A 17,124-nucleotide genomic window follows, 5' to 3' on the forward strand; every position below is an offset into this window, starting at 1 on the left:
TGATTGCTTATTAACTTCAATAATAGATAAACTTTATATTATACAAATTTTTTTTATTGAAATCTTTTCTTTACAGTTTTTCACAAATGCAAATACTACAATACTTTCATTCAACTTCCCTAGTTTCGTAGCTGTTTAAAAAAAAGTGCTAGCATAATTTTATTTCAGTCAATTTTCTATTAATGTTGGAACGACTGATTATAGTTTAATACTTTTCAATATGGATAACAAAAAATAAGGCAAATAAGTTGAAGGATATAACATAAGGAGACATGTGGAACTGGACCTCTAGGGCTAAATATTGAATGATGGGGTGGAGATAAATCAGTACCTGATCAACCCCCTTAATTAGAAAATCATGGAGATACTCTATGGTTAATGGTTATACAATTACTGCAGTAATCCTATAATTCTGTGGTAATAGCAGTAAATTATATACAAATCATGCCATAGATAATACAAATGTATAACAAGATTGTTTAAACTGATTGTTATCACAAATAAATAAATAAGATTGACAGAAAGTTGGTTTGCAACTCGTCTTTCTTTTTGGTGTGCGCATTCGTATATTCATTTGTTTCCTCCAGTCTGTTGTTGGTATACTTCTATGACGTCATCATCTTCCATTTCAAGCTGGTGATATAACAACATAGAACAATTATTTACATAAATCTAAATTACTGAAAATAATGACAATGCTGTGGAAGTGGCTGGATCTCAATGGAGATAGAAAAAAATAAAATAAGCAAAAAGCTAAATCAAAACGATGAAGTAAAACAGCCAGAAAAAATAGCAGAGCTTTCGGCCAACACTAGCCCTTCATGAATGCAAGTGTTATTTAAATAAACTGTATATACAATTATTTATATATATATACACAATATTAACAACCCCCAATCCCCCCCCCCCCCCCCGCTATGGGCTTGCCTATATACTTAAAGAAACTTAAGAATGGCGACTCAATCACAATACAGTTTTTTTAACACACTAATGGTTGTGTAATTAATTGCTCACATCTTTCGCTGTTTGTTCGTCGCTAATTCGTTGTCCATCAAAGAGGAATCGCAATGTTGGTATTGGAACCCCCTAAAAGAAAAAAAAAAGAAGTTAATTCTTCAATTCTTATAGTTAATATAGTATTAGTATATTGTACAATATGCGATTCCATGGCTCAGTTCTTTAATACTTACAATTCTTGAACAATATGATTCTTTGAGTTTTTTCATTGTCGTCGTCATTTTTACTTTGAAATGTACCTCACTGTTATCCTGTAGACATACAATATAAAAACAGCACAGCATTAAATTGAATCAGCATAAAATTATTAGAAAGACATACTTTTGAAATATCAATACTGTATTTATTCAAATAAACACCCCAGGGTTTTTCTTTTTTTCATGTGTTTTTAGGGGTGGGTGGAAGAGTTAATTTGAGGGAGGCATTTATTCATAACGATGAACATTATAGGAAAAGTGGGGGGGGGGGGGATATTATTCTAAACGATGTTCTTCTAAATACCGTAAATATGGTCAATTAAAAGTTTGCTTATTTTCACCTGTGATGTTACTTTAAGTGTAATGTATTCACTGTTGTTAGTGCCTGTTGTGTTGCTTGTGGTTGTCGTAGTTGTTGAGTTCTCTTCATTAGATTCAGACTGGTTTGTCTGTATGCAAATTCAAAAATAGTAGTTAACACATCAATTCACATCATGACATATCACATAGACATATTGATAATGATAATAGGCCTATTTTATTCTAATTAATTGATTAAAATGTGCTAAAATAGAATTTAGAAAGAACATTTAACAAACAATGAACAATTGTTCTAGGCCTAGGCCTAGAGGCTAGGTCTTAATAGTAATACTTCAGTTCAGTAAAATGTATGAATATATATATATATATATATATATATATAAAAGGAGTTTTGTAGGCTAATGGTCTAGGGTCATCACTCCAGAACTGAGCCTCATCAAGACAAGAGAGACATCGTGAGGCCTCCCAATCCCATCAAACATCTGCCGCACACAACCATTCATTGATTGCACACAGTGTTTATCGTGTCACAGCATGGCCTAGCATTTATGACACAATAAGCATTTAAAGCATGCCTAAAACAAGCTGATATTTACAAACGTATTGAATTATAAGATAAAAGTATGCGAGAGATTACCTGTGGTTCACTGGTATTGTCTGACATGATGATTTGAAATAAATATTACCGGATACTATGTAGGCCTCTACCCCTAAAACAACATAAAACAAAATCCTTGGTGGTTTTTGTCTGTGTATGAATGAACTATGACCCAACATGTTGACGCAAACGATGCTGCTCAACGAAGCAGAGAATATCGCGCCAAAACATAATACGCATGCTCACTGGTTAATAAAGTTTCGAAAGCGCAACATTTATTTAGAAAATCCTGAAATTGAGCTGGAATGTAATTATTTATTTATTTTCAAACTCTATTTTATCTTTGATTATTTCGGAAATTCATTGCTCGTTTTACAAATATATAAAAATATGTAACAATACAAAAGGTAAAACGTACAAAACAGGAAGAAAACGCTAATTAGACTACACATGAGTTTCAAAGACGGGTCAATTAGGTCTGTTGTGTTGCTTGATCAGTTGTTGTTGTTGTTAGTTCCAAGTTGATATTATGTATGTATTGTTTTCTTGTGTTTTTCTGCCAAGAAAACAATTATCATTATATACTAATGTATGAATGACTAAATAAATCGAATCTGAATCTAAAACATGAGTAAAAATTTAACAATTATAAACTTATTGCAAATCATCAGTTAAAATTTTTATTAAAAAGTTGAATGACTTAGGAAGGAGAGAAGGTACCGGTTGGAGCAAGAGGTCGGTGTCCGAAAGTAACCACTGCGGATCCTATGTGGTGAAGTTTATTGTAAAGAGGTTGCATGGCTGGTGATTGAAATAAATAAATACAAATAAATAGATCTGTACTATAATAATTATAGGTAACTAATATGTATTTGTTTTATCATTGATAAAATAGTGTAAGTACTTATTTATCTATGGTTTTATAGCGTAATCCGACCAACTCAGAACGAGACATTGGATGATAAATGAATGATTACAAACCAGATCAAGAGGTTGTTGCTTAGAGAAACTAGTGAATATAATCAATGTATGGGCTTTCGAGTGGACTCCTATACACCAATTATATAAAGTGCTATTTAAATATGAAAAATGAAGATAATTAAATTACTTTGAATAGGTTATTTTGTAGTTTTAATAAAGTAATCCCTTCCGTTAAAAAGACAAGTGTTTTCTCATATAAAATTATAAAACAATTTGTCAAATTCAACCAAAGACCCATTGGCCGGTGTAAGATTTAAATCTGTCCGGTGTTTGAAAGTGTCCACTGGACAATTTTCAGCATTGAATATTGTAATACTAGCTGTTGAAAATGGCCGCAACCACCCGGGCAGCTTTCATCGATAAAAAAGTAGGACCATCGAGACATCGACATCATATTAACCCCGTAAAAACTAGGGCACTGGACGTTCACCAACTCCCGTTAGGGTAATTATAATTCCTTAGAATACCAACTTGAATCGCAAAATATCAAGTGGATTGAAATAAATATTACTATTATTATATCTGGAGACATATAGTCTAATCAAATTAAATTGTTTGTTTTTGATTGAGTATATACAACCTGTTGTCAATTTGAAGTAAATCGACAACTTGAAAAATATATAGCCTACTGTATTATTATTTCGAGGGAATGAATATCACTAAATCATATAGGCATAGGGCCTACCTATTTCGTTATCTCGAAATATTATTTCATTCGAAATTCGAATTACTACTTCGCGAGAGAACGAAATAATTTCCCTCGAAATTATTTCGTTCTCTCGATCATCATCATCATCATCATCATCATTCCTTGTCTCGAAGTAGTAATTCGTTTTTTATATTATTCAGTTCTTGAAATCTTATTTTGTTCTCCCTAAATATATTCGTTCCCTCAAAATATTTTTCAGTTCTCAAAATATTATTTTGTAATATCCATAATACTGCTACTAATTTAATAATATCAACTGATAACAAAAGTTCTTTAAACAAGTAAGTTCGTCATTGTTAAAGTCAGTTCTTTTTCATTATATTTTTTTCACAGATGCCTGATTTTTGTTTTTATTTAATAAAACATTGAATTGGTTAGTCACAATATTTGCTTTGTTTCTAGAGACTTTACATTATTTATTTATTTATCTAAAATACATTTGAAAAATATTGTTGATGCATATTACCAAAAAATATTTGTTTTTTATATTTTATATGGCAAAATAAACACCTTAATTGCGCATCATAATTATTCGTTCACTCAAGGGTATTTCGGTTTTTTGTTTTTTTCGAATATTAGGGTATTTCGTTCCCAATACAAACAGTCCAATACCGTTATACATCAAATTCATAGAATAATGGCTTATATTGAAATGAAGCGTTTAAAACGTCTTTGCCACAATGTCTGTACATGCAGCTGAGTTTAAAAAATCGCGGTTGTATTTTTGTTTTATATGGACATATAAACATAGAAACCACCAGCTAATACCAGAAATACCAACAGCTTATGTATCAATTTTTAAAATCAACACCAGCTAATTTAGAACGGTCAGCAGATAATGTAGTAACGAAAATTGCCTCACAGCTAATGTTGAAAATATTGTATAATTTAAAAACCTGTCTACATCATGTGAAAATGCATTTCTTTACTTACCGGTAGCTATCCATCTATCCACGTCTCGTAAGTGACCAACCAACAACCACTTCTAGTAAGTAACCACCTCTATTGAACGACCACCGTCTCTGATAATCGCCCACCATCTCTTAACGACCACACCACTCGTCAAGGACGAGCTATTTTAAAGGACCACCACCTCGGCTTCTCATAATCAACCTCATGACGGACTACCTCTCTTAACGACCACGCCTAAAGTGTCGACCTCTCTATAAAAAAAAAACGTCCACCTCTCCACTGGGACCACTTCTCATAATCGACTACCATCCGTAACGACCACCTTTCGCAAATTACCACCTCTATTGAGGTGGTCACTTACGGGAGGTGTAGTCGGTAAAAGAAGTGGTCGTCTACGAGCGGTGGTAGTTTATGAAAAGCAGTCCCTTATGAGAGGAGGTTACCCCTTCAGGAAGTTGTCCATTGTGAGAAGCGGTCCTTTAACAGAGGTAGTCCCTTTTAAATATTAAAGGTGGTCGCTAACAAGGGTAGTTGCTTACGATCAGAGTGCTACGTTTTGAAAGCCGATCACTTACGAGAGGTGGATAGACTGACAGCTAAACTAAGTAGAGAAATACATTTGCACATGATTTAGACATTTAGGTTTGTAAAATATATAATTATTATTTTATTAGCTGGCGATATTAACTACATCAGCTGTGAGGCAATTTTCGTTACTTCATTACCTGTTAAGTTGTATATTAGCTAATGTTGATTTTTATTTAATAAATAACTGTTGGTGTTTCTACATTAGCTAGTTCTAGGTTTTACTACATGGGTGGATTTGACAGTTTCGACGACATTTGCTGCCGTTTTCTACACTAGCGGTTTTGAACAGGGACTAGTGTAAAGGAAATGCCACAAGTTGTGTTTTTTTATTTTTTTTTATTTATTGTTTTGTGTACTAAAGTGGCAGCATAATCAGTATTTATTTTTACCAGATGTCCAGCAAGGGTAATGTCCCATAACTCAGGCCACAATTGTCAGGTCAACCTCAAAACAGCGGCTCTCGGGAGATATTAATTACCGGTAGTCGTGTTAACTGTCATCTGTTATTTGTCAGGAGAAGGGGTGCGAACTTGCCATATCTCAAATTAAGATTACGCTTACCATGAATATGATTTCATTACAAGAATTATATACCACAGTATGTTACGTAATTTAATTCTCTTATTTTAAAAAATAACTAAATAAATTAGTATATGATTCTAGTATAAGTATTATAAAAAATGTTTCTATTTAATATACAGGGAGCGGGGGTTGCCTCATAGCCTGAACGGTTTTAATACGAACTTATGTACTATAATATTATTTTACGTAGATTACTATTTAATATTATTTTATTTATTTAACAACATATTTATACAGGATTATACACAATCAAGTAGAAATATACTTGTTTTGCATTGTGGTCCTGTCGACAAAAACGGATACAAATTTAAATACAATTTCAATTAATATTATAATATAATTTGAGATGAACGTATAATATGTAATAAAGAATAACTATATGATTATATTTTATACTCCTATCTGAATGTGCTATTTATTGTGTAATAGAACGACTGAAGCGTTTACCAATAAGAGTATCTTCGAAATTTAATTTAATAAATGGCATTTCCCTCCAATAGTTTTTTTCTCTCATTTTTTGTGTACTTGCCACTGTAATAAATTACCATTCCCTAACCATGAACATTCTAGAATAAGATGTTTACATTTAAGACATCATGTATAATTAATATAATAACAATCAGGAACATTCCAGTATGCTATTAATAGAAACTGTAATCAAATAGAATAAGAAGTATAAAGAATGATATAGAAGGATAGGAACATCTTGTATATAAAGGGATGTAAAACTATTGTCATGTTGTTGGATATTAGAGGTTGGATATTAGATTGTAAAAGTTATTGTGAAGCTGTTGTTTAAAATGCTTACTGGGTTGTTGAAAGTTGAAGTTGATTGAAATTAAAGATTTGTTTTTGAGTTATTTTACAACTTTGTGAATTTGGTGTGTATACTTTTATGTCACAAGGGAGTTTCTAAAGTATTTTCAACCGCTCGGAAACATACGTAAAAGGAGTTCGTGACATCCACTTAAGGCACAAAGTTTAAATTATAGGCCTACACCTGACAAAACTGTTTGCTCTTTCTTCTAATCGGCAATTGGTTAAAACAAATGTAGCAAGAAGCTGATTGGCTCAATGTTTGTTCAAAACCTCCTACATTTAAAAAATCATTCACTTTGCTTGCAAAGTTCCAATCACGGTGTTGTTCGTTACAATCTGCCTTCTTTCTATTTTTACTTATTATCATTATGGCCGATCATGAGTTTGATGCCTTGAGAAACTATCTACAAAACAACGTTTATCCTGTAAATTATTCTGAAATATTAAAACGAAGTTTGCGACGGAAAGCCAAGAACTTTACAATTCTTCGTGATATCTTGTATTACAAACAACATTCTGGTAGATTGTTGCGTGTATTGTTACCGAAAGAAAAAAACGAAGTGTTAAACAGTATCCATAAGCAGGCACATGGTGGTCACTTGGGTGTCAACAAAACGTAAGTTTAAAGTTTGTCAATTAAATAATATTTAAGCTTCGATAAGTTTCTGGGTGACTTTAAAACTGTTTATATGTTTGGCCAGGTGGAATGCCATCCTGAGATGAGTATTAGTAATTAGTACAGCATTGTTTTTAAATGATTTTATACGTAATTTTACTTTCTGTGGACCACAGAATTCGAAACAAATGATTAAATGAATGAATTAAATGAATAATAACTAATACTTATCAATTGAAAAATGTATAATGACCGTGTACATTATGAAGTTAGTATTTTATATATAGATTCAAACATATTTTTATACCTCCATGAATGAAAAATATGTTAAGTCGATAATAATTTCTACTCAATATATTATCGCAATTAATTGTATAAATATATTGAAGTTGAACATAAAATATCACATGTAAAAAATACAAAACATATATTGGCATTCAATAATTAATCAAAAATGTTCCGAATATGAGCACTGTTTCAATAATTTGACAGATTATTATTATATAATTTACACAGTGCTACACAACGCATATATCTTTAGTTCAAAATTAAGATATCTCTTTTAATAAAGATAGATTATTTCAATTGAAAACTAAGATGTCTTACTTTTTAAAAGAAATATCTATGTTAATAGATATTTTTTTGTAGGCTTATTACACCTCGAAAAACCAAGAAGAATACAGTACAACTAGCTCTATCTATAATAGTAATGTTTTAGTTTTATAACAGTTCATATACGGTACTCTACACGTGCCCACTGCATAACTAACACAGAAAAAAATCCACTTGTGATATTCCGAATGGGACAAGAATCTTCCATTCTAAATATCTTGGTAAGTAAGTAATATAGAGATATCCCTCATGAGAGATATCTTAGTTTTAAATAGTGATACAAATACTTCCCGAATGAAAACTTATTCAGGTCTTGGTATAATAAATATGTTCAATATTAGTTGCTCATTCATAATGCAAAAAGCCATATCAGTATTAACTTTCGTTCATTTAAAATGTATACTTATGAAAGAAAACACAATTTGACAAAAAAAAAGGTAAGGAAGAAGACTTTTATTATGTAACTTTAAAGTGGATTATTACATTTTTTTTAGGGAATACTTCTTTAAAAAAAACGCATTTTCAATAACAAAACTAGTTTCCAATCCCCCGGTAATGGAGTAAAACCACCTGCAGCTTATGTAATGAAAAAAATTAACACCATGTAGAACGATCAACAACGAATGTAGGAACGAAAATTGCATCCCAGCTAATGTAGGACTATCGCCAGCTAATGTAGAAAATATATATTTTACAAACCTAAATGTCTAAATCATGTGCAAATGCATCTGTTTACTTAGCTATCCATCTATCCACGTCTCGTAACCGACCAACTTTCTAAAACGACCACACATCGTAAGCAACCAACTCTTTTAAGGGACCGTTTCTCATAATCGACTTCCTCTCTCGTAACGACAACTTTTTTGGGTGACCACCTCTATTAAACGGCCATCGTCTCTGTTAAGGGATCGCTTCCCATAATCGACCAACTATTGTAAGTGATCACATCCTCTCATTATGGACCGCTTCTCATAATCGACCACCTCTCGTAGTAAGCGACCACCTCTCTTAACAACCACAACTCTCGTAAGCGACCGCTTTTTATTTTCGACCGCCTCTCGTAAGTGATGATCTCTTTTAGAAGACCACCATATCTCTAAATGGACCGCTTCTCATAATATACCAACTCTTGTATAAATCACCTCTCTTAAGTGACCACTTCTAATAAACGACCTCTCTGTTAGGAGACCGCTTCTCATAATCGATCACATATCGTAAGCGACCACCTCCCTTATCGACCACATCTTTCGTAAGTGACCACCTATTTTAAAGGACCACTACCTCTCGCAATCTACCATTGTGGCTCACTAAAAAGTACCCGGTTTCCTTAATAGGGTGTCCTCTACATTTTAAAAATAAATAAATTTAACCAGTATGTAGTGTTAAAACGTATATATTTCCCCTTGTTTATTTTTTTAAAAAAGTGGCGATTTTTATATCTACTCTGTCGCACATTCACCAAGCGTACACAATAATTCTAGTAGGACAATTAATTATTTATACTTTTCAAGTTAGTTTTTTATTGCCTGAGTGAATTATTACCAGATTGAGGGCGTAGTTATTTTGTATGGGAGGCTGCACTCAATTTGAAGTTTATATGGGGGTATTTAGAATGTAAACACGGTACAATCAGGGAGATGTAAATCTCCCTGGTACAATGTGACACGGAATCATCACGGACTGATGGACATTTTTCATAGAAGGTATCTTTTCCCTTTTCAATATTCATTTATCATTGTCAAATAAAAAAACTAGAAACATAGATAAATATTAAAAGTTAATTAATCAGTTGTGCCCAGTGCTTGCCTTAAACGAAAAGTTAAAATATATGGAACGCCAAACTGTAATGTTATTATAATGCATTGATGAGAATGGTGATGTGAACTGCGGTAATAAATAATAAATAATATTAAAAAACAAAATAAAATTAAAATATTTAAAGAATCCATAATACAGTTTTAAGGTCAATAGTAAACCTACAAAGAGATTGAATATCATCAATACAATAAACACTTTTTTTTTTTTTTAACAGTTGGAAAAAGATACGCGAAAGGTATTATTGGAAGGGGTCATTTGATGGTGTTCGTAATTTTATAGCCGCCTGTGATCAGTGCCAACGGAAAGAAGTTTTAAAAAAAGCAAAAGTGCCACTTCAACCTATACCCGTAACAGATACTGCTTTCAGACAGATCGGTATGGATATTGTTGGGCCTTTGGTAAAGACAGAAAATGGTAAGGTATCTCATGACAAATTACTGAAAAACAAAAATGCTGTGACTGGATAAAAAAGCTAAATCAAAACGTAAAAGTAAAAAGCAAGAAGACATGAATGAAATACGTTCAGAAAACTTTGTAATTCATTCTTCAGGGCCTAAAATTACAGTTAATAATTAGTTCTGTTCGGCCTTTATTGTAATAGGGCTGAACTTAAATTTATTATTGTAAAGGCACAAGCGCAATTTCTGTGAGGTTTCTTGAAATTGTTAACTAAACTAAAATTATGACAGTTCTCTTTTTTACACTGTCAACAAAAACTAGATTTACCAAGAATCAGATGCTCTTATTATTGTCACCGGATTTACATCGATTATGGCTATACTGTAATAATCTTTATTTCTGCCTGTTTTAATTTGATCCAAACCATGACTGGGGTAATACTGTTCAGCGCATAGAGGTTTTACAACATTAGGCGCTATGTAAATCCACGATATTATTATTGTTCTTGTTCTTATTATATTTATTGATATTAATATTGTTATTATTATTGTTATTTCATTCGTACAGTTCGGGTGTTGTACATCTCATCATGACATTTTGACACTACTATTATTACGGCTTATTATATTATTATTTGCTGTGTTTCAGGTAATCGGTACTTACTTGTATTTACGGAGTACCTTACCAAATGGGTGGAAGCTGATGCAATTCCAGATAAATCTGCTAAAACAGTGCTGAGATCTTTTATTGATTTTGTCTGCAGACATGGAACACCTTCTATATTGATTACAGACCAGGGTAGAGAGTTTTGTAATGAGCTGAATGACAGCTTCTGTAAGCTGATTGGGGTAGACCACAGAGTTGCCTCACCATACCATCCTCAAACAGGCGGGCAAACGGAGCGCTTTAACAGAACACTTTGCACAATGCTTATGACGTTGACCAACGCAGACCAAAATGACTGGGATATACAACTCCCATACGTGTTGTTTGCCTACAGAACATCCGAGCACAAGTCTACGAAATGTGACCCATTCTCATTAGTTTACGGTAGAAAGGCTGTGTTGCCTGTAGAATTACGTATTCCCATCGTTTCGTCTAATAAAGATGACATATCCGGAACTGTTCCTTTAAAAATAAGAGTGGACGCTTTTTTGAAACTCAAAGATTCAAGGAGAAAGGCATCAGAAAATATCAAAAAAGCACAGAAAAAGCAAAAACATTATCATGATGCTGGTGTTAAAAGCAACACGTACTATGCAGGAGATCAAGTGCTCTTGCAGAATTCCAGAAATTTGTCAAGAAAGGGAGGCAAACTTAATGCTCGATGGACTGGTCCATATATTATAGAAAAAGTCCTCACTCACAATACATATCGACTAAAAGGAAGAAGGGCTATTGTTAACGGAAACAAGATCAGACATTACAAGTCCGATAAAACAACCTCTTTGAACTGTCCATCATCAAGCACTAAACAGAAATGTAATACCAATGATAAGCATCTCCCTCCAAAGAAACGAAAGCGAACGCCAGACATCCCACCTGAAGTAACGCACCATGATAACATACCTACATCCAAGAATGGTGATATCACACCGGATGATCACATTATTAACATACCTACATCCAAGAATGTTGATGATAACGATAACAGACCTACATCCAAAAATTATGATATCACACCGGATGATCACATTAACATACCTACATCCAAGAACGATGATATCACACTGGATAATCACGATAACATACCTACATTAGACAATGATAATGTCACACCGGATGATGACCATGACAACAGTAGGCCTGTATCTGATAGTGATGTGGTATACCTCAACACGAAAACTTCAAGAAAGTTATTCTTTCCTGTCGATGCCAATTGGCAGCTTGAAAAGGCAGCACCATTTGGTATCAATGTCAAAAATTTTCACAAAACTCACTTAAAATGTGAAATGGACAAGGCAGCCAGGCCTACTAAAGTTGTTAATATGAGAGGGGACGGCAACTGTCTTTTTAGGGCTTTGAGTTATATTCTCTTTGGTGTCCAGAACTACCATGTAGTTGTACGGGATTACATACTAAACTATATGTCCATGAACAAAAACCTATTTGAAAAAATTGAATCCAGATCATTTGAACGATACGTGGAAGACACGAGAATGGGGGAATATGGGACATGGGGTTCGGACATCGAAATCATGGCATTTGCGACCATGTCAAATACGAATGTTTATGTTTACAGTAAATATGGAAGAAGGAAAGGGCTTCCACATTATGAATGGTTGAAATATGCACCAATAAGTAATCAGTTTGGTGATTTAGTATCTGAAAGAAACATCTACCTATCAAACGTATGTGCACACTTTGAGCCTGTCCTGGATGTAGACAAGAAAGCTTATGATGCTGAATTAAAATACACTCGTACACCATACGCACCAATCAAAAACCACCTTGCACGGAAATACTGGGATATTGTATCCGATGTGACCCTCAATGCTGCTCTGGTAGATAATTACGAAGATGAAGCGGTAATGCGTTCCGAAGGCATTATGGACGTTATATACGTATCTGAATTCACGGACACACATTATGACATTGAAGCAGTCAACCATCTAAAAGATGATATCGATCCAAATATATTCAATTTGCTTTGTGACATGGAACATTTCCCGGAAAGGATTCATCAGAGCAACAATGAAGTACCTGGACAATTATATGTTGATTCATACAACGTCACTCTTTAACTGTAGGCCTACCTATGACCGGTAATCTCAACATACACAGAAGCATTAAATGGTGAAAAGGGTATTTGTTTACCTTATAGAGGTAAGTTTCGTTAATGCTTTGATTTTTTACAGGTGCTTCCGTCAAGAGGAGATTGTCGGCTTTGTCTGAAACTCATCGACGAAGAAATACCAATTGCATTTGTCGGACCAGAAAGAAGAACATAGATTCACCACAGCGGCTAATTAAAGCGTCACCATCTTTCATTGAATCAACAGAAGACGAATATCTGAGCATAAGTACGTCAAAGGCTCAAGGGGTCTAATGGCAGATAACAACAGATCAAATACAGTGTGTCCAGTGTAAACATGCAATGATGTGTCATGCGCCCTGCTTTGATCGCTACAAGGATTAAAAAATTAATTAAAAAGCAGATTGTATAAAAGAATAACGCGACTAAAGGTCCGGTAAGGTAAAAGTACGTGAATTAGATTGTAAATAGTGTTTATTTTTATTGTATTTTTATGTTTAAAAAACTTTTTCATATTTACAACTCATATGATTCTGTTTCATAATGTTATGCAATTTTCTTCTATAATATGTTTTCTTTGGTCAAAGGGGCACATACAAACGTGCAACCTACCCTCGCTATGATCATCAACCTTGACGTGGTAGCGAGGCTTGCGTGCTTCCAATGTATTGGTAGCCAGACCAATGATGATCAATAACAAAGTAAAATAAATACAAACACACTTACTGAAACAAGTTTTAATAGCAATAAATAAATAAATAAATAAATATTTTTCTGTAACTATTGTTCATTATCATTACACTATTATTATTTTATCCTGTTAATATAAGTAATGATCAATGATATATAATTTATGTTTACAAAACTCGTTCATATTTACAACTCATTCTGACAAGACAACAACATTTAATATTTTTGTAATTCACAATTCATACATTTATTTGTAATGTATTCATGAATTTGCTTTTCCTTCATCCAATCTACATAGTAGATGGATGAAGCTATTGTTCTAACCACGTGACTATGTAGCATAGAACATTAATTCTAAACCGCCCGGTAATATACTGAAATTTAATTAATTAATTTGAAACGATAAAGATGAGGAAATCTGTGAGAATGAGTTAAAGTCGCCCCAACCGAGACTCGAACTCGGACCGCCTGCTTGATATGCAGATGTCCTAACCGTTAGACCACTGGGGCTTTCACGGTATTGTTCGAACTCGATTGGATAGCGACTCTTTAACATTCTCGGCGTGGTACGGCGGAACAGCACTAGTCCTCAGTTGTAAACACAACAGGCATAGAAATAAATTCCAAACCGCCCGGTGATACACTGAAAATGATTTAATTAATTTTTGAAACGATAAAGATGAGGAAATCTGAGAGAATGAGAAAAAGTCGCCCCAACCGAGGCTCGAACTCGGACCGTCGGCTTGATATGCAGTTGCCCTAACCATTAGACCACTAGGGCTTTCATGGTATTGTTCTTTAACTCGACCGGATAACGACCCTTTAACATTCTCGGCGTGGTACGGTTGGAACACAATATATATATATATATATATATATATATATATATATATATATATATATATATATATATATATATATATATATATATATATATATATGTGTATTTGTTATATTTACAATATATATATATATATATATATATATATATATATATATATATATATATATATATATATATATATGTATATGTATTTGTTATATTTACAATAATGTACACTTGTTACTGAACTATGGAGAATTTTTTTTTTCCGAAATAAAAGAAGAATGAATGAATGAATTTATTTTCAATCTTTCTACATAACAACAAATATATAGTATAACAGGGGAGTAGCGGAAAAGCAAAAGTAAAGTAAATTTGAACCAGCCAAACATGTATGAAACATTATCCAGTAAGCACATTTTATAAGAAGCTTTTGTTTATTAAAATGGGTTTCTCTGAAATTCCAGAAGTTTATTAAACATTGAAAATAACACAATCGCCTTTAAACAAAATGCTGTTCAAAAAAAGAATCGGTTGAAGCAAGCGTTCTTATAACATCCGATAAAATGAAGGTTCAATAAAGTAGCCCTATTAACAAATGTATGAGGTCTCAGGCCTATCCCATATTAATTATTTTTATAGATACATTAATTTTAAGATTCCAGATACCGAATTGTTGTTTTTTTACATAACAAGTCATTTTTTCTTTGAATATAAATTCTGATTTAAGGACAAAATACTAAAATAAATACTTACACCAAAGGTGCATAAAAACGTGTTGATGTGGCGCTATATCGATGTCATTATCTTTGCATTCACCCTAGACGCACATAGTGTGACACCCCTACCATATTCTCGATGCGACGATCAATGTACCAATTAACATAATACTTCAGTAAAACTGATTATGTTTTTTCAAGAGATCAGCTATATCGTGTTGATTATAAAAAGGTGCAACTTTTAATTGATTGGGGATTAAACAAGTAAACTATTTATTCTTCTTGTCTTTACTCGTACAAAATAATAAAACGGTCGCTAATTGGAAGTGTTTAAACTAAAGTGATCTATAATTGGAAGAGGACCCGTACAATTACTTGTTTTTTATCACATGATTATAAACTATTTATTCTTCTTGTCTTAACTAGTATTTATTCTTCTTGTCTTTATTCATACAAAATAATATAACGGTCGCTAAATGGAAGTGTCTTAAAGTAAAGTGACCTTTAATTGGAAGAGGACCAGTACAATTACTTATTTTTTATCACATGATTAAAATCTATTTATTCTTCTTGTCTGTACTCATACAAAATAATATAACGGTCGCTAATTGGAAGTGTCTTAAAGTAAAGTGATCTTTAATAGGAAGAGGACCAGTACAATTACTTGTTTTTTATCACATGATTAAAATCTATTTATTCTTCTTGTCTGTACTCATACAAAATAATATAACGGTCGCTAAATGGAAGTGTCTTAAAGTAAAGTGATCTTTCATTGGAAGAGGACCAGTACGTACAATTACTTGTTTTTTATCACATGATTAAAATCTATTTATTCTTCTAATTGTCTGTACTCATACAAAATAATATAACGGTCGCTAATTGGAAGTGTCTTAAAGTAAAGTGATCTTTAATTGGAAGAAGACCAGTACAATTACTTATTTTATATCACATGATTATAAACTATTTATGCTTCATGTTTTTATTCATAAAAAATAATATAACGGTCGCTAATTGGAAGTGTCTTAAAGTAAAGTGATCTTTCATTGGAAGAGGACCAGTACAATTACTTGTTTTTTATCACATGATTAAAATCTATTTATTCTTCTTGTCTGTACTCATACAAAATAATATAACGGTCGCTAATTGGAAGTGTCTTACAGTAAAGTGACCTTTAATTGGAAGAGGACCAGTACAATTACTTGTTTTTTATCACATGATTAAAATCTATTTATTCTTCTTGTCTGTACTCATACAAAACAATATAACGGTCGCTAATTGGAAGTGTCTTAAAGTAAAGTGATCTTTAATTGAAAGAGGACCAGTACAATTACTTGTTTTTTGTCATATGATTAAAATCTATTTATTATTCTTGCCTTTATTCATACAAAATAATATAACGGTCGCTAATTGGAAGTGTTTAAATTAAAGTGATCTTTAATTGGAAGAGGACCAGTACAATTACTTGTTTTTTATCACATGATTAAAATCTATTTATTCTTCTTGTCTGTACTCATACAAAATAATATAACGGTCGCTAATTGGAAGTGTCTTAAAGTAAAGTAATCTTTAATTGGAAGAGGACCAGTACAATTACTTGTTTTTTATCACATGATTAAAATCTATTTATTCTTCTTGTCTGTACTCATACAAAATAATATAACGGTCGCTAAATGGAAGTGTCTTAAAGTAAAGTGATCTTTCATTGGAAGAGGACCAGTACAATTACTTGTTTTTTATCACATGATTAAAATCTATTTATTCTTCTAATTGTCTGTACTCATACAAAATAATATAACGGTCGCTAATTGGAAGTGTCTTAAAGTAAAGTGATCTTTAATTGGAAGAAGACCAGTACAATTACTTATTTTATATCACATGATTATAAACTATTTATGCTTCATGTTTTTATTCATAAAAAATAATATAACGGTCGCTAATTGGAAGTGTCTTAAAGTAAAGTGATCTTTC

The 17,124-nt window shown here is 32.5% G+C and overlaps 2 protein-coding genes across 2 annotated transcripts; one reads left to right on the top strand and one right to left on the bottom strand.

The window, feature by feature from the left end:
- Nucleotides 1-32: 32 nt before the first annotated feature.
- Nucleotides 33-2,307, bottom strand: LOC140059765 (small ubiquitin-related modifier-like). Its single transcript, XM_072105661.1, has 5 exons — nt 2,173-2,307; nt 1,556-1,663; nt 1,191-1,268; nt 1,015-1,086; nt 33-633 (listed from the first exon to the last, which is right to left on the bottom strand). Exons 1-5 carry the CDS (start codon nt 2,197-2,199, stop codon nt 571-573), a joined length of 348 nt encoding a protein of 115 aa, XP_071961762.1. The 5' UTR covers nt 2,200-2,307; the 3' UTR covers nt 33-570.
- A 4,729-nt stretch (nt 2,308-7,036) lies between these two features.
- On the top strand, nt 7,037-13,120 carry LOC140042491 (uncharacterized). The gene is made up of 4 exons (XM_072087704.1): nt 7,037-7,340; nt 9,985-10,184; nt 10,818-12,868; nt 13,028-13,120. Exons 1-4 carry the CDS (start codon nt 7,093-7,095, stop codon nt 13,118-13,120), a joined length of 2,592 nt encoding a protein of 863 aa, XP_071943805.1. The 5' UTR covers nt 7,037-7,092.
- The last annotated feature ends 4,004 nt before the right edge of the window (nt 13,121-17,124 follow it).

The sequence above is a fragment of the Antedon mediterranea genome, chromosome 1 (assembly GCF_964355755.1).
Source record: "Antedon mediterranea chromosome 1, ecAntMedi1.1, whole genome shotgun sequence".
Taxonomy (NCBI): domain Eukaryota; kingdom Metazoa; phylum Echinodermata; class Crinoidea; order Comatulida; family Antedonidae; genus Antedon; species Antedon mediterranea.